This window comes from Dendropsophus ebraccatus, chromosome 7 (assembly GCF_027789765.1).
Source record: "Dendropsophus ebraccatus isolate aDenEbr1 chromosome 7, aDenEbr1.pat, whole genome shotgun sequence".
NCBI lineage: Eukaryota > Metazoa > Chordata > Amphibia > Anura > Hylidae > Dendropsophus > Dendropsophus ebraccatus.
The window spans coordinates 104,931,774-104,954,205 of NC_091460.1; the positions used below are offsets into that span (position 1 = coordinate 104,931,774).

Sequence of the window (22,432 nt, forward strand, 5' to 3'; positions counted from 1 at the left end):
GACATTATTACTATATGGGGACAATGCAGGGGGACATTATTACTATATGGGGAAAATGCAGGGGGACATTATAACTATATGGGGGACAATGCAGGGGGACATTATTACTATATGGGGACAATGCAGGGGGACATTATTACTATATGGGGAAAATGCAGGGGGACATTATTAGTAAATGGGGCAATGCAGGGGTACATTATTACTATATGGGGGTTAATGCAGGGGGACATTATAGGTATATGTGGGGCAATGTAGGGGGCCATTCTAACTATAAGGGGATCAATGCTGGAGGCATTTCTGGAGGCAGTGTTTCGCATTTGTCAGATGTAAAGAAATCTAGCCATAGAAATGGCTTTTAATCTTACCTGATTTCTCCTCCCAGCAAAAGTGGGCTGGGAGAGCCTACAGCACAAACATTTTGCATAACTTTTCTATGCGTGGACTTCCTTCTACACAGTTTATTGTACTTTCCTCCTCAGTGGACAGCTAGCTGAAAGGAAAGGCAGCAACTCCTAGGTACTTGAAATAGGGAAACTGTGAATATGGCAGCTACTGAACCAGCACCAAGAAGAATTTATCAGCAAAGGTCTAGGCTAACGTCATTGCCTTTATACTATGAGGGCTTCCTATGGATCAAAAGAGGTAGAAATAAGGTAAGAAAATTCTGTTTGTCTATTAAATAGTAATCTGAACAAAGTGTCCATAAACACTTGTTCTCGGATAATCGCTATCTAACTAAAGCTTTGTCAGTACTTCTCGTCTTGTCAAAAGTAAATTTACATTACTGAGGCAGAGATAACTAGATGCAACATACATTAATACCAAAATAAATTGATGGAAATAAACAAGGCCAGGGGCAAAACTGTTCAGGTTCGGCAACATTCTCCGAATCCGAACGCATTTGACCCCCACTGTCTGCAGAGGCTGGCTCAGCCTCTGAACACTATCAGAGGGGATTTCACAAAGGCATGTCACTAAGGGCTCGGCCACACTAGCGTTTTTCTTTGTTTCTAACGGATCCGTCTATATTAATTAAACGGATGAGCATAAACTGATGAGCAGACTGATGCAAACTGATTGCAAAATGTTCATCTTTTTTAATGGTCCGTTTGTATTTTGGCTTAAAAAAACTGACTTTTGTCCATCAGTTTGCATCCGTTTGCATCAGTCAGCATCCGTTTTTCTATCCGTTTATTTTTCTTCTTTGGTTTCTTGCTGCTTCTGCGCATGCTCAGTGCAAAAACGGATGAAAAAAAACGGATGTGAACGGAAATACCTTCCGTTTTAGATCCGTCCTCATTGACTACAATGTAAAAAAAAAATGGAAGTGCACTTTCCGTTCGTGATCCGTTTTTTTAAGCGGAAAGAAAAATACTGCAAACACAATTTTTTCTTCAAAAAAACGGATCTTGAACGGATTGTATGCAAACGGAGCACTATTAGGGCAAACGGAGCACACTAAAATATCATGGGAGTCTATGGGGATTTTAACGGATCCGACAGTTTCCGTTTTGCTTACTCTAAAACGGAAAAGGTAGACGGAATGGTGCCGGATGGTCAAACGCTAATGTGAACGTAGCCTAACACATACAGGCAAAGTCAGTGCAGGGGATGCAATGCTATACTAAAGCTGTGGCACTTTCTTTTGCAGGATTGGTGGGGTCCTCAAAGTTGTATTTCAATTGAGTATGAAGTGATGTCATCACTTGATGAGAAATTCCCTCTAAAACATTGTATGATTATACTATAACACATAAAAGAGAGGACATTTTTGTATGTCTGCTAAAGCAATCTTTATGACTGTCATAAATAAATCACATACTGACTGTTGTAATACAGCAGGTGGACTTTGGCACAATAACTTTGTGAGATATCCCCAACTAATGACCACACTGACCTACTGTATAACATATATGCCACAAAAAAGCACAAGAAAGGGTCACCTTTTAAATATTTTACTTATGTTACAAATTCAGCTGTGTACTATACTTGAAGTATACAAAGCACAAGTGCAGCTAAAGCTAGTGACAACTAAAGGCTAGAATCATATGTGCAGTTTTTGAACCAAAGCCAGACGTGGATCAGGCAGAAAGGAGTCCTTTCTTTATGTTTCCTAATTCTCCTGATCGTAATCTGGCTTTTGCTCAAAAATGCTCCAAAGGCATTGTGCAGGTTACAGGTGCGCTATTCATGAGACATGAGACTGGGCTGAAGATTATAGTAATATGTAAAGGAAACATTCAGGGCACTACTGTAATTGATTTGTGGGAAAACTTACTTAACTTACTTATTTATTAAAGTACTGTATTGCCCCCCAAAAGTTATACAAATCACCAATATAAACTTATTACGGGAAATGCACATAAAGTGCTTTTTTTTTCCTGCACTTACTACTGCATCAAGGCTTCACTTCCTGGATAAAATGGTGATGTCACGACCCGACTCCCAGAGCTGTGCGGGCTGTGGCTGCTGGAGAGGATAATGGCAGGGGGACACTGAGGGACACAGGGCACTGGAGGGGCTCATGTCGCTCTATATTGCTGCCACTCAACTGAAGTTAAATAGTATAGAAGAGAGTATATATATATTTTAACCCCTAGAAAACCCATGACGTACAGGTATGGCATGGGCACCTGTGCCTGAATGACCCATGATGTACTCATACGCCATTAAATCACCCCCTTCCCTCTTCTGAGGATTGCTGATTTTTTTGTTACATTATATTTTTTAAAAATGATAAAAAGTGATCAAAATGTCCGATCTACACAGATTTTATAGCAATAAAAACTAGAGAACATAGTGTAAAAAATTACATCCTTTTTTCAAAAGGCTGCCCATTTTTTATTTCTTTGTTGTTTTATAAATTTGTAAGTTAGGTCGCTTGGTGCACTGGAGGCAAGCCGAGCGTCCCCAGTGCTCCAATATCTATTCCCTAGGTTACCGGGTCCTTCCATGTTTATTTCAGTCCCACCTCCCATTTCATGTCTGGCCCGGCCTGGCTCTGCATCCATCTCTTGCTCCATCACCAGCTCTGACAACAGAGTGCAGGAGAGGCAAGCCGAACAAGAAACAGAAGGTGGGACTGAGATAAATAGGAGAGGATCAGGTCACCTGGAGGAACAGATATCGGTGCCCTGGGGGGCGCTGGGCCGACCTCCAGTGCACCAAGCAACTTAATTTACATTTCGAGCAGGGAATCGACCAGCCTATTGAAAAAAGAACTGCACCAGAGGAATCAGTGCAGCAGTAGTTTGGACAAAGTTTTCTACTTTTTCTAAAACATGGTCTATATCCAAGATAGGAAACTACATTTCCCATCATGCAATGCTTCTGCCTGATGATGGTGAAGTAGCAGAGCTGAGACAATGAAGGAGATGATGACAGTGTAGCAGAGCTGAGATGGCTGTGTCGGTGTAGCAAAGCTGAGTTGGAAGTGACGGTGTAGCAGAGCTGCGTTGGCGGTGACGTCGTAGCAGAGCTGCGTTGGCGGTGACGGTGTAGCAGAGCTGCGTTGGCGGAGACGCCGGTGTAGCAGAGCTGCGTTGGCGGGGACGCCGGTGTAGCAGAGCTGAGTTGGCGGGGACGCCGGTGTAGCAGAGCTGAGTTGGCGGGGACGCCGGTGTAGCAGAGCTGAGTTGGCGGGGACGCCGGTGTAGCAGAGCTGAGTTGGCGGGGACGCCGGTGTAGCAGAGCTGAGTTGGCGGGGCCGCCGGTGTAGCAGAGCTGAGATGGCGGGTACGCCGGTGTAGCAGAGCTGAGTTGGCGGGGATGCCGGTGTAGCAGAGCTGAGTTGGCGATGTTGCGGGCGATTGCGAGGGGCGGAGCTTGACGCGGGGGGGCGGAGCTTGCCGCGGGTGATCGCGGGGGGCGGAGCTAGTCGCGGGCGATTGCGGGGGCGGAGCTAGTCGCGGGCGATTGCGGGGGGGCGGAGCTTGCCGCGGGGGGGGGGCCGCGGGTGAGTGCGGAGGCTATGCTGCGGGTGAGTGAGGGATGCCACGGGTGATGGGGGGGAGGTTGGTTGTGGGGCGGGGGGCTGTGTGCTGTGGTTGAGTGCTGGGCGGTGCTCCGGGAGGCTCTGGACACAGGGGGTGAGCTCTGGGCTGGGGGTGACCGGGTGGCTGCTGTTAGAGAGGGATGCAGTCACAGTTGCGCTGATCAGCATCAGTGTTCTCAGTCACTTCACTGTGCTGGGACTGAGGACACGTGATGCCGACACGGAGGGTGGGGGCCAGGAGCAGGGAGCGTGTCGGTGTGGACTGAGGTCTGATGATTCTATGCAATCCATGGAGGTGAATGCAGCTGGATAACAGCAAAACTGTGGAGAATCCGTAATAACTTTATATTGGAAAGATGGAAAGCTACGGGTGGGCAGTGTATTAATGCAAAAATAATTTTGGGGGGAATACCCCTTTAAGGTGCTGACAGTGTGCTGAAGCTGGCATTCCCCTAGTGAGCATGGTGCCTTTTGGTAATTTGTCTGTGCAGTGGATTTTGCACAATCCTACTGTAATAAAGTGTCAAAGTGTTGGATTGAAAACACACACACTGTTGAAATTGAGTGAATGGCTGTCATTCAATGGCAATTAACGACCAATATTTCAAAACAATGGCCATTGTTTGAAAATAACGGCAATTATTTGCCATTAAATGGCAGCCATCTACTCAATTTCAACAAGAATTTGAACCATAGAGTAAACTGCTGCCAGGTCTCTATACAAGTGAGTTACCCCTAAACCACAGCTCCAATACATTTAGGGTCAAAAATTCAACTATATATGAGTGTTTCTTTCAGATATGAACTGCCTGTAGAGGCCTGATCTGCAATCAGAGACACTGGCTGACAGCTGAGCGAGCAGAAGGCCGGGCAGTATTGATTTTTCATGAAGAAGAGGGAGGAGGAAGAAGTGGTGAGGCGTGCCAGAGTGAGGCACAAACAACTCCCCTTTGACACTTATTACAGTAGGAGACCTGAGATTGTGCATAATCCACTGCATGGACGAATTCCAAAAGGCACCATGCTTACTAGGGCACTGCCAGCTACAGCACACTGTCAGCACCTTAGGTAGGGCCCACGAGTTGGCAGATTCCCTTTAATATGTTAGGTGAGCTGATACATTGATTTTAAGAACTGTGCTGCAATATATGTATTCACTGAAATTAAGCAGGTCTATAGAAGGATCTGCAAAGTTTGTGGAATATGTAAAACACTATGCATACAATGTTTACAACGTTTAACACTATAGTATCATTCTCTACCAAACATGACAAGCGTAGTGTGTGCTGTGCATTTACCTTCCTCTGGGTAGTAGAACCTACATATGTTTGAAAAGAAATCTGATCTTACACTAGACCAACCACATTCTTCAAGGAAGTTTTGTTTAAGCAGACCCTTAAGTTTCCTAGTATTGTCTAATAGTGTAACACTGAGAATATCATTGTTTTACGAAAAGCTCACATAACCCAACTAGAACATGCATTTCTCATTATATTCTATTCTGGGCATCATTTTATAGCAGATGAGGCTTAGGTGTAAACCTGACTGATTTCAGAAAGGTTTTTTAGAGCTTTGATTTTGAGAGTGCATTTTAGGGCTAAGTTCACACAACATAAATTTTCAATAAATAACAGTTGTTGCAACACCAGCCCCTATTTATTGACAATTAAAAAAACATTGTGTCCTATGGAATCCTGTCCGGAGTGTATACACATTGTATACACTCGGGCTGGGATTCCATGCAGCCGCATAGACAACTGACATTTCAGTTTTGTGTGGCCGCTATTTATTGAATAGTGGCAGCACAAACCTAATTGTGCAGACAATGTAAAGTGCGGCTCCGGCTGCATTGTTCATGATCTGCTATAGTGATTTAGAATGTGGGAACGCCCAAATGCGCCCCCATTCCAAATCAAATTGGGCCGGTACTGCCGTACTGGCCGGCGTGAACTTCACTGACAGTGGACAGTCAGTGACATGGCGTGTCACAGAATGGCCACTGTCATACACTCTGTGACTCCGGTCTAAAGGGGTATTTTATTATTTCTTATTAATTGTGTAATTAAATGAAATTACTATCCCAAGATATATAACTTGCTGGTATAGTGTTATCACTAATAGTACTGGTTCATACAAAGCGTGTAAAGTGCTTGGCACTCATTTGAGACTCTTAAATGAGAAACCACAGGCTCTTTTTTGCATATTTGTATTTCCCAGGGAGCAATGCACATAGGATTTCACTGTATTGAGCGTTTTAACCAGCAGCTAAAGAAGAGCCCGTGGAGCCTCATCAAGGAGTCTCGAAACACAGCAGCTGGCAGTGTTATCGTTTGGCTGGTCTCCCTGAGATCAGTGATCTGTTTCCCCATATGGCTTTATTAGGCATTTCTCCAACCTAGCTACAATCCTGCTCCACACCAATGAGGGGCAACACCCCCAGACAGCTGTCTGTGGATGGATACCTAGCCTTGGTTTTTTTCCCTTGTCATTACATTGACTTAAAGGGCCACTTGATATGGTGGCTTTGGTGGTTTTCCTACAGGAGCCCCCCTTGGCGGGGTCCTTCCTGGAGGGATATCTTGCTATTCCTGTGTGTTGAGACTCTTAAATGAGACTCCACAGGCTCTTTTTTGTATAAAGATGACTTCCTAACACACGTCTGTGAATACAAATAATTTTGTTGTTCATACAATATGTGCAGAATATTTATTGCGTCTGTGTAATTGTGACATGGCAATGGTCTGTAGTAGGGATGAGCGAACTTTTGAAAAGTTTGGTTCGGTTCAATCCGGCGAACTTTCGTGAAGTTCGGATTTGTACGAACCAAACCTAAAACAAACCTTGCTATAACGGCTGAATAATTGCAGCTGCAATAGTGGGAGTCTGATAGGGTATAGTTTTGTTTAGTTGCAGTTGCTATTACAATGAAAAAAGTGGAAAAATTAAAGTGCAAAAATAGTGAAAAAAATTAGCCAAGGTGTAAGTGATTACACGGGACATAGGACACAAAGTTCCTTGGACCCAGTAGGGTGGAAAACAGACATTTGACAGTGAAACCAACAGCAGTAATAGTACTGTATTGGACCCAGTATGGTTGAGAACAGACAATTGATGGATAAGGAGCAGGAGGCAGCAGCACTTGATTGCACCCAGGACAGTATGGTTGAAAAGAGACTATTGGAGGAGACTGCACCACTTGATTGCACCCAGTCCAGTATGATTGAGAACAGACTATTTGAGGAGGAGGAGGCAGTACCTGATTGTACCCAGGCCAGTATGGTTGAGAACAGACAATTGACGGAGGAGGAGGATGTTCAGCCTTGGAGTGGTGGCCTGGCAATCCTCGTTGATGATGTTGTGTATTGTAAAGATATAAACTGAGATTTTCACTTAATAAAGTAGATCAGCTTGAACACTGAAGTTGCTTTTATGTGTCTTGGTTAATACTCACAGACAGCTGTCACATTACATTTTTGATTAGGCAGCACCCAGGTATATCTGAGGAGACCAACTTAAGGTCTCACCCTAACAGGGGTGACGTCGCACAACTTGATATTCACAGAAAACCAGGATACAAGGGATTATAAGAGTAATAATCCCTTGTATCCTGGTCTACTCTGTGATTTTATTTGTTGTTGTTTTACCTAGATTCGTCACAAACTTTCTCAAAGTTTGCTGACTAACCAGATTTGTTACGGTTCCATTCGCTCATCCCTAGTCTGTAGCATTATATTGTTGCTACCACCAAATATGTCTGCTACATTTATTAATCTACGCCTTGACATTTGGTTTTGCTTCACAATGTTCTTTCTTTTTTCTCACAGTGCAGTGTTTGGTGTTTCTTTTTATTTCTTTTATGTTAAACTTAAAGCAAAGTGGACAGGGCCTAAAGAGAGACGAGCCTCACTGCTGTAGAGGATAGTTACAGAGACACAGAGAGTAAGTACAGATCACTTTGTCTAACTCTAAACTACCGTATTTTCCAGTGTATGAGATGACTTTTTAACCCTGAAAATTCTTCTTAGAAGTCGGGGGTCATCTTATACGCACCAATACGGTGGGCTCAAAAATGGCCCCATCCCCACCGTATAGGGCGGCCACTATAAAAAAAAAAAAACATTTAACTCACCTGGGGCCCGTTCCGGCATCGGCGCGCCTCCCGTACCGTTTCCGGCGCAGGCAGTGGGACGTACACTATCTGCGCCAGAGATAGAGATCACCAAACCTCTCCCGGGCTTTGGAGAGGCTCGGCTTCCGGGAGAGCTTTGGGAGAATGAGAGAGGCGCCAGAAGTTCCCAAAGCCTCTCTCATTCTCCTAAAGCTCTTCGATGAGATGCTCGGCTGCCTGGGAGAGGTTTGGCGATTTCCGGCGCAGGTAGTGTACGTCACACGCCTGCACCAGGAACGGTTTGAGTGGCGCGCCAATACCGGGAATGGGCCCCAGCTGAGTTAAATGTTTATTTGTTGTTTATTTGTTTTTTTAATTTAGCTGCAGTTAACCCCTGCCTGATTGTCAGGCAAACCCCTGACAATCTAATTGAAAGTCAATGGTCGTCTTATACGCCCAGTTGCCTTATACGCTGGAAAATACGGTATATACAGAATGTGAATAGGCCTTCTGAAGGGATTCTGACAGCTGGAGCAGACAGGGGTCACTTAAGGTCAGGCACCTGCTGAGGGCTTCCCCAGTCCCCCGGTGGCCCAGTCCGAGGCTGATTCCGACCTACCTTTTAGGATACCTACTGGTATTAGCAGGCGATGGAAATCACCTCCCTGCAGTGAAGATGTAGGAGCAGCGCACGCGGCAGCCCCTTCGTTCTAGCTATCGGCGGGGTTCTCAGCAGCCAGACCCCAACTGATATACGCTTCTGACATGTTGCTATAACGTGTCAAAAGTTATTTTAAATGGTAGTTACACTTTAAATTGTCCATTTGTGCTATCAGAGGCAGCACCTGTGTCATCCTCAACGATGCTCAGCTGTCACGTATTACCGGGATCCGGACACAACTGTCAGGTCTGGAGCCAAGCTCTAATCCTGAGAGTAAACCCCTTAGATGCTGTGGTCAGTGCGACTGCAGCATCTGGCAGAATTACAGAGGGAGATATTGAAACAATACAAGTCAAAAGCCATAAATCAAAGACATATATGAACAGTTAAAAAATAACACCAACTAGTAAATTTTCATCACAGTTACAAACCCCCCTGTCGAAATATATATTGATTGGCTATTAATAGAGATGAGTGCAACTCAAGCATGCTCAAGTCCGGTCCTTTAGCATTTGAAAACCAGTGATTGAAGAAGTTGGATGCAGCACTAGGGAGTCTAGGAAGACATGGATACAGCCGGGTTAGGGTACAAACACACACACCGTATACGCAGTAAATATGCAGCAGATCTGCAGCAGATTTGATGGTGCAGATTTGATGCTGTGTTCAGTTATTTAGATCTAATCTGCTGCGTATTTCTCGCGTATTTGCTGCGTATCGCAGCAGTAAGTACGCTGCGTACACGGTGTGTGTTTATACCCTTAGGGCTGGTTCATACTGAGCAAACACGGCGCAAATCCCGCCGTGCTCAGTGTGCTGCTTTGAGCACCTGTCCGCTCCCTCTCCTCTCCGCTCAAAGAATGAACATGAAAAGAGGAGAAATCTGTACATTTCTAAAAAGGGAAAGTCCTTTGTTTATGACCTGTTCCCTGTTTATAATATGTATCTGGCTTTGGCTTCAAAAATCTGTTAGATATATCTCTAACAGATATATATAAATATTTGCATGGTGAGGCTGGGTTCACACTACGTATATTTCAGTCAGTGTTGTGGTCCTCATATTGCAACCAAAACCAGGAGTGGATTAAAAACACAGAAAGGCTCTGTTCACACAATGTTGTAATTGAGTGGATGGCCGCCATTTAATGGCAAATATTTGCTGTTATTTTAAAACAACGGCTGTTATATTGAAATAATGGCAGTTATTTACTGTTAGGCCCCCTTCACACGTCCGGAAAAACCGCCCGGATTTCCTGATAGGATTTCCGGACCCATAGACTTTCATTAGGCACGGACACTCTTCCGGATTTTTCCGGAAGGGTGTCCGTTCCGGAAAATAGAACCGGATTTTTTGTAAACCGGTCCTATTTTCGTCCATAGAAGTCTATGGGAGCGCCCGAGCTCCGGACGCTTTCCTGATGCATGTCAGGAAAGTGTCCGGATTCCGGACTCTCTAAGCACCCCCCACCTGTACCCCTCTACCCCCGAACTCACCGGCCTGCACCCGGCTCCCTCAGCTGCGCTGCTCCTGGTCTGCCCCGGCTTCCGGATGGTGCCGTACCGCCACCCGCCGCTCCCCCGCACATCAACGCCCGCCGCCCGCACCCCCCCTCCCCCGCCGGACCACATCGCCCATCGCCTGCCGCCCGTACCGCGACCCCCCCACCCGGACCTCATCACCCGCCGCCCGCAATCGCGCCCCCCCCCCCCCCCGGACCACATCGCCCCGCACCTGCCGCCTGTACCTCATCACCCGCCGCCCGCAATAACCCCAACCCCCCCCCCCACATCGCCCTGCGCCTGCCGCCCGTTCCCCGAGCCCCCCCCCCGGACCACATCGCCCGGCTGTCTCAACCCCCCCCCCCAGCAAGCGGCGTCGTACTGACAGGTCATGATGGGAGTTGTACTTCTGCAGCCTGTGGCCATACAGGTACACTAGGGGCTGTGTGGGTATATGTGATTTATGTTGACCATATTAAGAACTTTTTTTTTTTTTTTTCTCATCAGGAAATCCTGAAGTTTTTTCCTGATGGTAAAAACGGATTAGTCAGGAAATCCTGATACTTTCCTGATGACCTTTAAGGTCTCCTGATCAGGATTTCCTGACAGTAAAAACTGACACGGACGTGTGAATGGAGCCTTATATGGCCGCCATCCACTCAATTTCAACATTGTGTGAACAGATCCTTTCTGTGTTTTTAATCCACTCCTGGTTTTGGTTGCAATATGAGGACCACAATACTGACTGAAATATACGTAGTGTGAACCCAGCCTCAAATTGGGGGAAAAAAAAACTATTTTGTAAATTTTACACCTTACGTCTTTACGCCTTTCACCGTGTGGTACATTTACAACAATAAGCTATTTATATAAGTTTATACACAATAGTTCCAATGGACACCAAAAATAGAGTATAATATTTTGCGGTTTCCGTCTAACGGAATTAATGACCCTTAGTTTTTTAGTCCATAAATACTATTACTAATAGCCCATAAATACTATCATTTACACATACAACAAAGGCTATGATGAAAAATATTGCATAAAGTTTATTAGCATAATTAAAAATCTACAACAAAAATTACATATAGTGTAAGGAAGATCCAGTAGAAAAAAGCAACTCGTTGCCACAGTACTTAAAAAGTCACATTAGTGTACATCCATAATGGTAAGCATGAGGATCACTATTAACACCTATGTAGCATACCCACATAGCCTCCCAGGCTTCCTAGGCATAAATATACCCAACCTATAATAGGTTATCAGCCTGAATCAAGACACGTGCTTACCCATGGCAATGATGTCGCAAACCCCGACGTACGTTTCGCGTACTTCCGCTTTCTCAAGGGGCGTGAGAAACTTATATTTATATAAGTTGCCTATATGCGTTGTATCACACTTTCCTATATGCGTTTTTTTATCACTTTTTAGTCAAGTTTTTCTGGATGTGATGTGACCAAACATCTCCAATTTTGCACCTTGGCGTGTTTTTGTGTTTATGCCATTTACCGTGCGAGATCAGGAATGTGATAATTTATTTGTTTGGGCGATTTCACACGTGGCAATAGCAAATATGTTTATTTTTTTAATATATAAGAAAAGGATGAGGTGATTTAAACTTTTAATAGAGATTTGGATTCTTTTTATATATAAAAACTGAAGGCAGCCTGAGCCAAACACTGAGCTGGGGACAGCGTCAGAGCATTGCTGAGGCCTCAGCTAATAAGTAGAACGGATCAGCCTTTCACAACTGCATCTTGTGATGCCAGCCCTCCACCCCTTACTAAACACCAATGAAGGCCTTCACAAGCAATTTTAATACAATTATCTAAATGGAGAAATAGCTGGCACGGGCAATTGGGTGTTCCTGCTAAGAACTGTGATTCCCAGCAGCTGGCGACAGTATTTATAGAGTGGGGTCACATCTTTAGCTTGCTCTATACATAGTTGACAGCACCAGGAAGAGCATGCTTGTCCTGTGTCGTTAACAGGTTACGCTGCGGTGCCACTTCTTTGCACCCCACATCATATGTAAACAAAACCTGTCTGCAAGAGAAAATAAAGAAAGTACATTTGGTTTCTAATACAGTATCACTATCTGCATTCTATCTGTAAACAATTTTCCAGGCCTTTTGTTGTTGACGTGTAAAAGTATCCCATCTCTTCTAATTCATATATATATATATTTCCTATTTACATCCTTTAGTATTAGTATTCAGTGACCCGTAGAGAACCCTGTAATAATAAATTACTTTGATAAACGTAGTTAACTCAGGAATGAGGAACTCCAGTTTTAAAAGGTGACTTTTGTGAAAACACCCACTATGTGGTATCATCTAGTTTCTTCCTGTTGACCTAGCTGTTACAGGTGTTTTGCTTTAATATACGGTATGTAAAAAAAATTAGTAACCATTTGCAGAGTATTGTAAACTGATGTAACCCAACAATTGCTTACTACAGTTGTAGTGAAGGACCACTCACCTGCCGCAGCCTGCGGGTCAGATTGTGGGTACAGAGTCGCTTTAACTCCTCAGTTTTTACGACTAGGGAACACTGATGGTTTCCTGAGGCCTTCTGAAAGGCTTCAGGATCAGTGTTTCCTGATTGTAAAAACTTGCACAGATGTGATGTCATAAAAGCACCGGACGTAGGTAGGGAACAGGACAAGACAGTGAGCCCTAACCACTAGAACCCACCTTCTGTCCCTACCTACTTGCCTCAACGGCCCTAAACAGCCGTGGACAACCACGGTGTCAGTCCCTGTCTTACACCAGGTGATACACACAACAAGACAGACGAAACAAACACAATAAAGAAGAGTCTACGGTCCGGGTTGGCAACGGTGGTCAGCAAGGTACAAAAACGTAAGGCAGAAGAAGAGTAGGAGACAGGCAAGGAGGTCAGGGCAGGCAGCAGATAAAGCAGGTTGGGAGATCAAGCAATAGGTCAGGCAACAGAAGTAACAGAACCAGGGGAGATGAAGCGCTTAGCTGAGTAACACTCAATAGCCAGCAGGCTATTGTCTGCTGCTTTTTATGTGGAATCAGGGACTGGGTCCAGCAGCTGATTGGATCAGCCCTGATCCCAGCACCCAGCTCAGCTGAACAGGTCTTTAGAAGGAGTAAACCCCGCACTGCCAGAGTGTAACAGGCAATGCGGGTGTGGCTGGGAAACTAAGACAGCATTCAGACGGAACTGCAAACAAAAAACAACCAGAGGCTCAGCGCTTCCTCGGTCACCCAGCACGGACCGAGGAGCGCAAAGTCACATTCCTGACGTGAGAAGGGGGCCTCAGACATCATTCAGGAAAAATCTTGAAGTGTGTCCATGGTTTATGTACCCCAGTGGGTCTAGAAATTTGTCCAGATTTCCTGATAAAAAATCCGGGTAATCTCATGGACACTTGAAGGGGTGGTTTCCTGTAGGATTCAGGAAACCACCAGTGTTTTCTGACAGAAATTAATATTTACGGTCAGGAAACCATCAGTTGTGTTTTCAGGATTTCCTGATGAGGGGAAAAAAATTCTAGCATCTGTAATTGCAAAGCAACAAAAAGAAAAGTGCTAGACACATATATTTAAGGAATATGAAATAAAGAAAATTTTGTACCAAACAAATAATACTGTACAAAATATATCCTTAACCCCTTCGGGACCAGGCTAATTTTCGTTTTTGCGTTTTAGTTTTTTCCTCCTTGTGTTTAAAAGGCCATAGCACTTGCATTTTTCCACCTAGAGACCCACATGAGCCCTTATTTTTTGCGTCACTAATTGTACTTTGCAATGACAGGCTGAATTTTTGCATAAAGTATACTACGAAACCAGAATAAAATTGAAAATGTTAACAAAAATACGTTCCTTAAAATAGCTCCATTCCCAGGCTTATAGCGCTTTTATCCTTTGGTCTATGGGGCTGTATGAGGTGTAATTTTTTGCACCATGATGTGTTCTTTCTATCGATACCTTGATTGCGCATATACGACTTTTTGATCGCTTTTTATTACATTTTTTTCTGGATTTGATGCGACCAAAAATGCACAATTTTGCACTTTTGCATTTTTTTGCGCTGACGCTGTTTACCGTGCGAGATCAGGAATGTGATTAATTAATAGCTCGGGTGATTACGCACGCTGCGATAGCAAACATGTTTATTTATTTACTTTTATTTATAACCTGGGAAAAGGGGGGTGATTCAGACTTTTATTAGGGGAGGGGGCTTTTTACCAATAACAATACTTTTTTTTTTTTACTTTTACACTTATACTAGAAGCCCCCCTGGGGGACTTCTAGTATAAGTGCACTGATCTCTCATAGAGATCTCTGCAGCATATGCTGCTGCTGCAGCCGGAAGTAAACGAGTGCCGAGCGCGGCCCCACTCTGAACGCCCGCACCCGCGCGAGGACATACAGTTACGTCCAGGTGCGGGAAAGGGTTAACCACTTAAGGACATATGACGTACCCGTACGTCATATGTCCTCAATAGCACTTCAAAGCGGGGCTGCAGATCGTGCTGCACGGCACAGTCTGATCGCCGTGCCCACTAATTAGCTAATCGGATACACCGGAGGCAACCGTTCCCTGGTGTCTAGTGGGGGAGATCGCTCCTGTCTGATGCCAGCCGGGGACTCATCCAAGATGGCGCCATCCCCGGCTCGGCATTCGTTTGTTTCCGGCTGCAGCAGCCGAAAGCAAACGAGTGCCGATCTCATTGATCTTTGCTGTATATCTATACAGCAAAGATCTCAATGAGAGATCAAAGTGTATATACTAAGGCTACGTTCACACAGAGCAAAAGGGGCGGATTACGCGAGGAAATATTTCCGCCTGAAATTAACTGACGCTGAATTCAGATCAGAATGTAAGCAGAATCCCTGCGTATTCCGCTAGGAAAGTGTTCAGCTTGTAATCAGCTCTTGACAAATTCAGCGCAGAATACTCGAGGAATCCGTGCTGAATCCGCATGCATTCAGCGCTGAAATTCAGCGAGTAAATTAGACTATACCAGAATATATACTAGAATCCTCCTCCCCCTTTTTTCCCCATTTCCGCGCTGATTCAGCGCGTAATTTCCGCTTGTATTACGCTTGTATTCCGCGCTGAATACGCGCGTATTCCGCGCTGAAACTGAAAATCAGAGCCCCATTGATTTGTATAGGCTTCTGCTAGCGGAAGAATGAACATGTTCATTCTTCTGGCGTAGAGCGGATTAGTTCAGTGCGGAAATTCCATCGTGTGAACTGCAGAGCAGAATTTCCATTCAACACAATGGAAATTAGCTCTGCACCTATTTTAACGGCTGAAATTTCAGCGCTTATTCAGCGCAGAAATTCAGCTGCTTTTGCTCTGTGTGAACGAGCCCTTAAAGTCCCCTAGGGGGAATAACCCTAACCCCAGGGGGGCTTCTAGTATATGGGGCTTCTGTTGTTAATAGTAAAAAAAAACCTCCCCTAATAAAAGTCTGAATCACCCCCCTTTTCCTAGGTTTTAAATAAAAGTAAACAAATAAATAAACATGTTTGCTATTGCCGCGTGCGTAATCGCCCGAACTATTAACACGCAGCACCCGGGGCCGCTTTGAAGTGCTAATGAGGGCATATGACGTATGGGTACGTCATATGTCCTTAAGAGGTTAAAGGAGAAGTCCGGTGAAATTTTTATTAAAGTACTGTATTGCCCCCCAAAAGTTATACAAATCCCCAATATACACTTATTACGGGAAATGCACATAAAGTGCTTTTTTCCCTGCACTTACTACTGTATCAAGGCTTCACTTTCTGTATAAAATGGTGATGTCACGACCCGACTCCCAGAGCTGTGCTGGATGTGGCTGCTGGAGAGGATGATAGCAGGGGGACACTGAGGGACACAGGGCAATGGAGGGACACTGAGCATCCCCCTGCCATCATCCTCTCCAGCAGCCAAAGCCCGCACAGCTCTGGGAGAATGGGAGTATCTAGGAGCATTTCCCGTAATAGGTGTAAATTGGTAATTTGTATAACTTTTGGGGGGCAATACAATACTTTAATTAAAATTCTGCCGGACTTCTCCTTTAATTGATAACACAAAATAAAAAGTAAGGATAAATATAATATGTGTGTGTGTGGAGGGGGGGGGGGGAGTGTTGTGGACATTAATATATAAGGCTTTTTTCTTGGTTTAATGGCGCCTGTAATTCTGGAGCTTCTGTGATAAAATACAGCCATAGCTGTATCCATGTTTTCCAGGCGGTCCCCGTCCTCCCTCTGCACAGAGCCAGAGGGATATATATATATTTAGGGTATATTTAGAGATATATTAAGAGTTACTTCTGAGTGGAATACCCCTTTAACAACTTTTAGAAATGTACACTGAAAGAAGAATACAGAATCTCCTATTGAATGTGCCATCTAGTGCGTTAAAAACAACCTGGCGGTTTTGTGTGGTTTGATTTTTTCACGTCACACTTGTCTTTGTAATTGGCTTAGTGATCAGGAAGTAAAAGGATCTTTTATGATTCCATTGAGTAGTTATGTGTAATGTTTATCTGCACAACTATTTGATAACAATTTGGCTCTACATGCTGTTTCTGCTTTTGATTTGCTGTCATTATTTGTAATGACCAATTGTCATTTTTAACCCTATGAGGACCAGGCCCAAAATGACCCAGTGGACCGCGCCAATTTTTATTTTTGCGTTTTCTTTTTTTCCTCCTTCCATTCTAAGAGCTCTAGCACTTTCATTTTTTTATCTACAGGGCCACGTAAGGGCTTGTTTTTTTCCAGGAATAGGTGTACTTTGTAAAGGCGCCTTTCATTCTACCATAACCTGTATGACAGAACCCCCAAAATATTATTTATAAAACTATAAATTGGTAAAATTAGAAAAAACTATGCAATATGGTAACTTTTGGGGGGTTCCTGTGTCTACGCAATGCACTATACGGTAAAACCGACGTGATACCATTATTCTATAGGTCAGTCTAATCACAACCATATGCAGGTTTACACAGATTTTCTGATGTTTTTTTTTTTTTTTAATGAAACCTTTTTTTTCCAATTAGTTATTAATAAAATGGTCCTATTGTGACTCTTATAACGGTTTTAGTTTTTCACCTATGGGGCTGTATGGGGTGTAATTTTTTGCGCCATCATCTCTTCTTTTTTTTATACCATATTTGTGTAGATCGGACACTTTGATCACTTTTTATTAATTTTTTTATATATATAATGTAACAAAAAAAAATCGGTAATCCTGGCGCTTTTTTCCCTCTTTTTCTTTACGCCGTTCACTGTACGGAATGACGATTGTTATATTTTAATAGATAGGACAATTACGCACACTACGGTATATAATATGTTTATTTATTTAATTACTTTTATATCTTTTATTTATCAAATGGGAAAGGGGAGTGATTTTAACTTTTATTGGGGGAGGGCCTTTGAGGTAGTGTAAAAAAAATGTAACTTTTTTTTTTTTTACACTTTTTAAGCTCCCTTGGGGGACTTTTACATACAATTATTAGATTACATACATTGATCAATGCCATGCCATAGGCACCATATTAAGTGGCACCATATTAAGTGGCCCTTTTAGTCAAATTCCAACTCAATTTACAAGGACCCAAGGACATGACACAGGAAAAACCAAAGCCAGGTATCCATGCACAGACATCTGTTTTGTAATGGACACCTGGCTTTGGTTTTTCCCTTGTCATGTCCTTGGGCTCGTAAATTAAGTTTGACATTAACTAAGAGGGACACGTAATATGGTGGTTTTGGTGGTTTCCTTACTGGAGCTCCCCCTTTGTTGGCCTGGAGGGATATCTGGCTAGTCCGGTGTTTTGAGTCTCTTAACCCTTAGACGACCCAGGGCGTATAGTTACGCCATGGAAGTCTGTCCCCAGACGACCTAGGGCGTAACTGTACGCCCTGGGTGTTTCTCCCGCTATGAAGCGTGCTCCGGAGCGGAACGCACTTCATAGCAGGTGGGGGCCGGCTACAATCAGCAGCCGGGACCTCACTGGCAATGACACGCTGCAGCGATCGCGCTGCCGCGTGTCATTAACTCCTTAAACGGCGCGACCGCGGCGTTTAAGTGTAAGTGACAGGGGGAGTCCCCTGTCACTTACCGATCGGGACCCCCGCAGTGTGACTGCACAGGCAGGCTCAATGAGCAGACCGCCGATAACACTGATCAATGCTATGCCTATGGCATAGCAATCATCAGTGTAGAAATCCAAGTAGTGAATGTAAAAGTCCCCCAAAGGGACTTCAAATGTGTAAAAAATAAATAAAAACTAGAGATCATGACACCCCATACAGCCCCGTAGGTGAAAAAATAAAACCGTTATAAGCGTCACAATAGTCCCATTTTATTTATAATTAATAGCCAAAAAAAAGGATTTCGTTTAAAAAAAATATATAACATTAGAGAATCTGTGTAAACCTGCATGTGGTTGTGTTCGGGCTGACATATAGAATAATTGTATCATGTCGCTTTTACCATATAGTGCATTACGTAGACACAGGAACCCCCCAAACGTTACCATATTGCATTCTTTTTTGCGATTTCACCAATTTATATCTTCATAAATAATATATTTGGAATTCCATCATACATGTTATGGTAAAATGAATGACGCCATTACAAAGTACAACTATTCCTGTAACAAATAAGCCATTACATGGCCTTGTAGATAAAAAACTGAAAGTGCTAGAGCTCTTAGAAGGGGAGGAGGGAAAAACGGAAACACTAAGATCAAAATTTGCGCGGTCCACTGGGTCATTTTGGGCCTGGTCCTCAAAGGGTTAAATGAGTCTCCGCTGACTCTATTTTGCATATTTGTGTTTCCCAGGGGGCAATGCACCTAGGATTTCACAGTAGTCAGCACTTTAACCAGCAGTCTCCTAGTCTCCCATTACTCAGCAGTCTCCAGTCTCCCATTGATTTCCGTACGACTCGTTACAAGTAACAAGCACTCAAGTATTTAGGTGCTCAATCAACTCTTATGTAAACCCATTAAAAATATTAAAAAAGCACCAAAACGCTATTTGCTCTAAACTTCCCCCCGCTACTGGCCCGTACCAAAACGGATCTCTCTAGCTATGATCGCTCTCAGCTTTCATGGTTCGGGAGAATCAACGTCGTGAAGATGGAAGTCCACGACCCCCCCCCCCCCTCCATTGCTGCGTGGGTGGCCGAAATGGACTTTATCCATCGCATGGAGTCCTTGACGGCGGAGGATCAGGGTCGTGGCATAAAAGTGCACCGCACCTGGCTCCCCTGGGTCACGTTTAAGTCCAGCCCCTCCCTCGCACGTTGGCTCCCTTGAGTCGCTCTGACAGTGTCCTCTGTCACCCTTGCACAGTTCCACGCCATTAAGACATGTCTACTCTCCCGTCTGTACCCGACACTCCCCCCCCCCTTTTTTTTTTTCTTTCTTTATTATTTTTTTTAAATCTTAATTTTAGTTATACATATATTCTATGTTATTATTTAATTTCTCGTTTGCTTCTGTCCCATCGTACCTTTCCCCGCGCCCAGCTTTCCTCCCCTCCTTCCTTTTTTTTTTTTTTCTTCTTCTTTATGACTTTTGGTCCCTCTCTGTGGACCGGCTTCAGGCTCCCGGTGTTACCATTCTCTGCCCCCCTGAGGCCATACGGTTTTATTGTTATAACGTATTATAGCTCTGTGTAAATGGACCATTAGCTAATGAAATACATGGGTGCAACTCTAAAGGTATTGTAGACCAAACCCTCAGGCACTAGGCCTGGGATACAAAAACCCCCTTAAAAATTAAACCCCCTCTCTCAACAGAATATACCTTTTAATCAATTATTTTTAGGAAAATACACCCTTATACTCACTACAACTCTTCGGATTCCTAATACTCAGTGGAGCTGAACTCCTATCACACTGCCTGTAGCCTAACACAGTCTGCAGTACTGTGCCAAAGTATTATTGCCCCCCTCTTTACATGTTTTGTTGCCTAAAGCAACGTCATCAGAAGAAATCTAGGCCCCCCTCCTCTTGGCCCCATCAGATGAGCAAGGGATACGGCTAGCGTACACTAGGGAGAAGGGATGAATCTGTGCATTCTCCCTGGTTTACGCCAGTTAAGCAGCCATCATAAATTTCCCCTTTAATGTCCACCCACTTTCAAGAAGTACCTGTCATAAAAAAAAATACATCAGGTAATTCATACATGTTATGCGTCACAAAAAAACTGTACAATGTGCCTAGTTGCCTAGTTTGTTTAAAAAAATAATAATATATATATATATATATATATATATATATATATATACTGTATATTATTCTATACTAGAGCAAGTATACACCTTTATATCATTTTGTTAAATAATTTATTAATATATTGTTTCTAGGAAGTCAAGTACTGGACTGAACTGCGAGGATCAAAACTATTCCTCTACAGTGACAAAAAGCAAGAAAAGGTAACACTATATGTGTAATTGTATTTGTAGAAGACATGCTGATGAATGAAGCAGATGGCTAGTAATGTTATTGGCAACATTACATTTACTTTAAATACTTTGGTAAGATATTGTTCAGTATTGTTTTCAAGTCTGTAGATTCCTCCTGCACAATCCGCTAAAAATTACGGTTTGGGCATCGTATTGCATCTGTATTTCCGTAAATCTGTTTGTTAAGTGGGTTATAAAAAACTAGCACCAGTATGCCCAACCCCTAAAATAAGTCACGTAATCACTTGTCAGCCATTTTACTTTGCCACTTCTGGTTTGCTTAGCTGTGAGACAGCTCTGTTAATTAATTAATTAAATTAATTAATTAATTAGTTAATTCTCTTTCTGTTTGCAAGCACATGCACTTCTGCAGTTCCTTCTTCCTGGTTGTGGTTGCTTAGAAACACAACCTTATGACCTATGAGTCATCCATATTTTTTTTTTACGGAAATACGGATGCCGAACAGGTAACAATCCGTAAAAAATATCGGATCCCATTGTTTTCTATAAGAGGATCTGTAAAAAAAAAACTGGGTCCGTACTAGGACATGTCCTTTTTTTTCAGCACTGGTTTGCATCCCTGTAATCTACCTATCGTGTGAATAGCCTAATAGACATCAATGTGCACTAAGTCGAATACGGAAATACGGATACGTAAATTACGGAACGTGTGAATAAGGCCACTGCATTCACATGTCTGTCATATACGGTCCGTAAGCTGACTGTATATCGTGGACTGGACTCTTGACCTCTTATGGAATTCTCGGCATCACAACCACTGCTTCCTGAGTACAGGGGCACTCAAGACCCCTATTTTGTGGTAGGTTTGGTTCCAGCAGTCAGACCCTATTGATCACATTGATCCTGTGGATGGGTGATAAGTTGTAGTCTTGGCATAACCTCTTGTGTGTGTTTATTGTACAAAACTAGTTAAATTAAAAAATAAAAAGTAAAATAATAGAACAGAATATATTGATATCTCAAAATCCAGAAAATTGTGCACTATAAATCTAACTAACTATCTAAGCCTTGCAGTTTCCAATCCCCTTCTCTGCACAAGTGCTGCCCAACAAAATCGCTGTGTGCAGCATCCTTTGCACAGCGAGTGGTGATTGCCATCACTACTCGCTCTGCTATTGAAGTGACCAATTAAAGCAATCACTACTCACTGTGCACAAGCTGCCACAGCAATCATATTAGGCAGCCTCCCCTCGGGTACTGTATATAAGAATATACAGTACACAGGAGTAACGAGACCCTGCTCTGTATAACGCTGTGTGTAGGGCCACTTCCACCATGGGGCAAAATTAGTTTATTGCGTAGGTGACGGATTTGTAGGGGCGACATGTTTTATGGAGTAGCCATATATTATACTGTCTGCTACACACCACTGCCTTCATTGACCCCATGAACTGCAAATGACAGCTGGACACAGATGTAGAATGCAAGTCTGGACTGCAAACACTCTGCAGGTATTGTTATATGTTTCACACATCACTACACTACAAGTGATTACTACCCCTTTAAATGGAGCACAAGGTGTAATGGTAGTATGACCATGAATAAGATCACCAGGAGCAGTCACTTTGTATTGCGTCTTGTATATGTCAGGTGCTTTAATTCCTGGAGAAGCAGTAAAGATTGAACAATTATTTACACACTGGTGGAAACTTTTTATCTTGTCCTCACCAAAGATGGAAGGTAGT

General features: G+C 43.4%; 1 protein-coding gene across 2 annotated transcripts in view; it reads left to right on the forward strand.

Moving 5' to 3' along the window:
- Positions 1–444: 444 nt before the first annotated feature.
- LOC138797642 (signal-transducing adaptor protein 1-like) overlaps positions 445–22,432 on the forward strand; it is a 66,758-nt gene continuing 44,770 nt past the window's right edge. For both annotated transcript variants that reach the window (XM_069978060.1, XM_069978061.1), the window contains exons 1-2: positions 445–653; positions 20,628–20,696. In XM_069978060.1, coding sequence (XP_069834161.1) covers positions 543–653; positions 20,628–20,696 — 180 coding nt within the window. In that variant the 5' untranslated portion in view covers positions 445–542. The remainder of the gene's footprint in view (positions 654–20,627; positions 20,697–22,432) is intronic.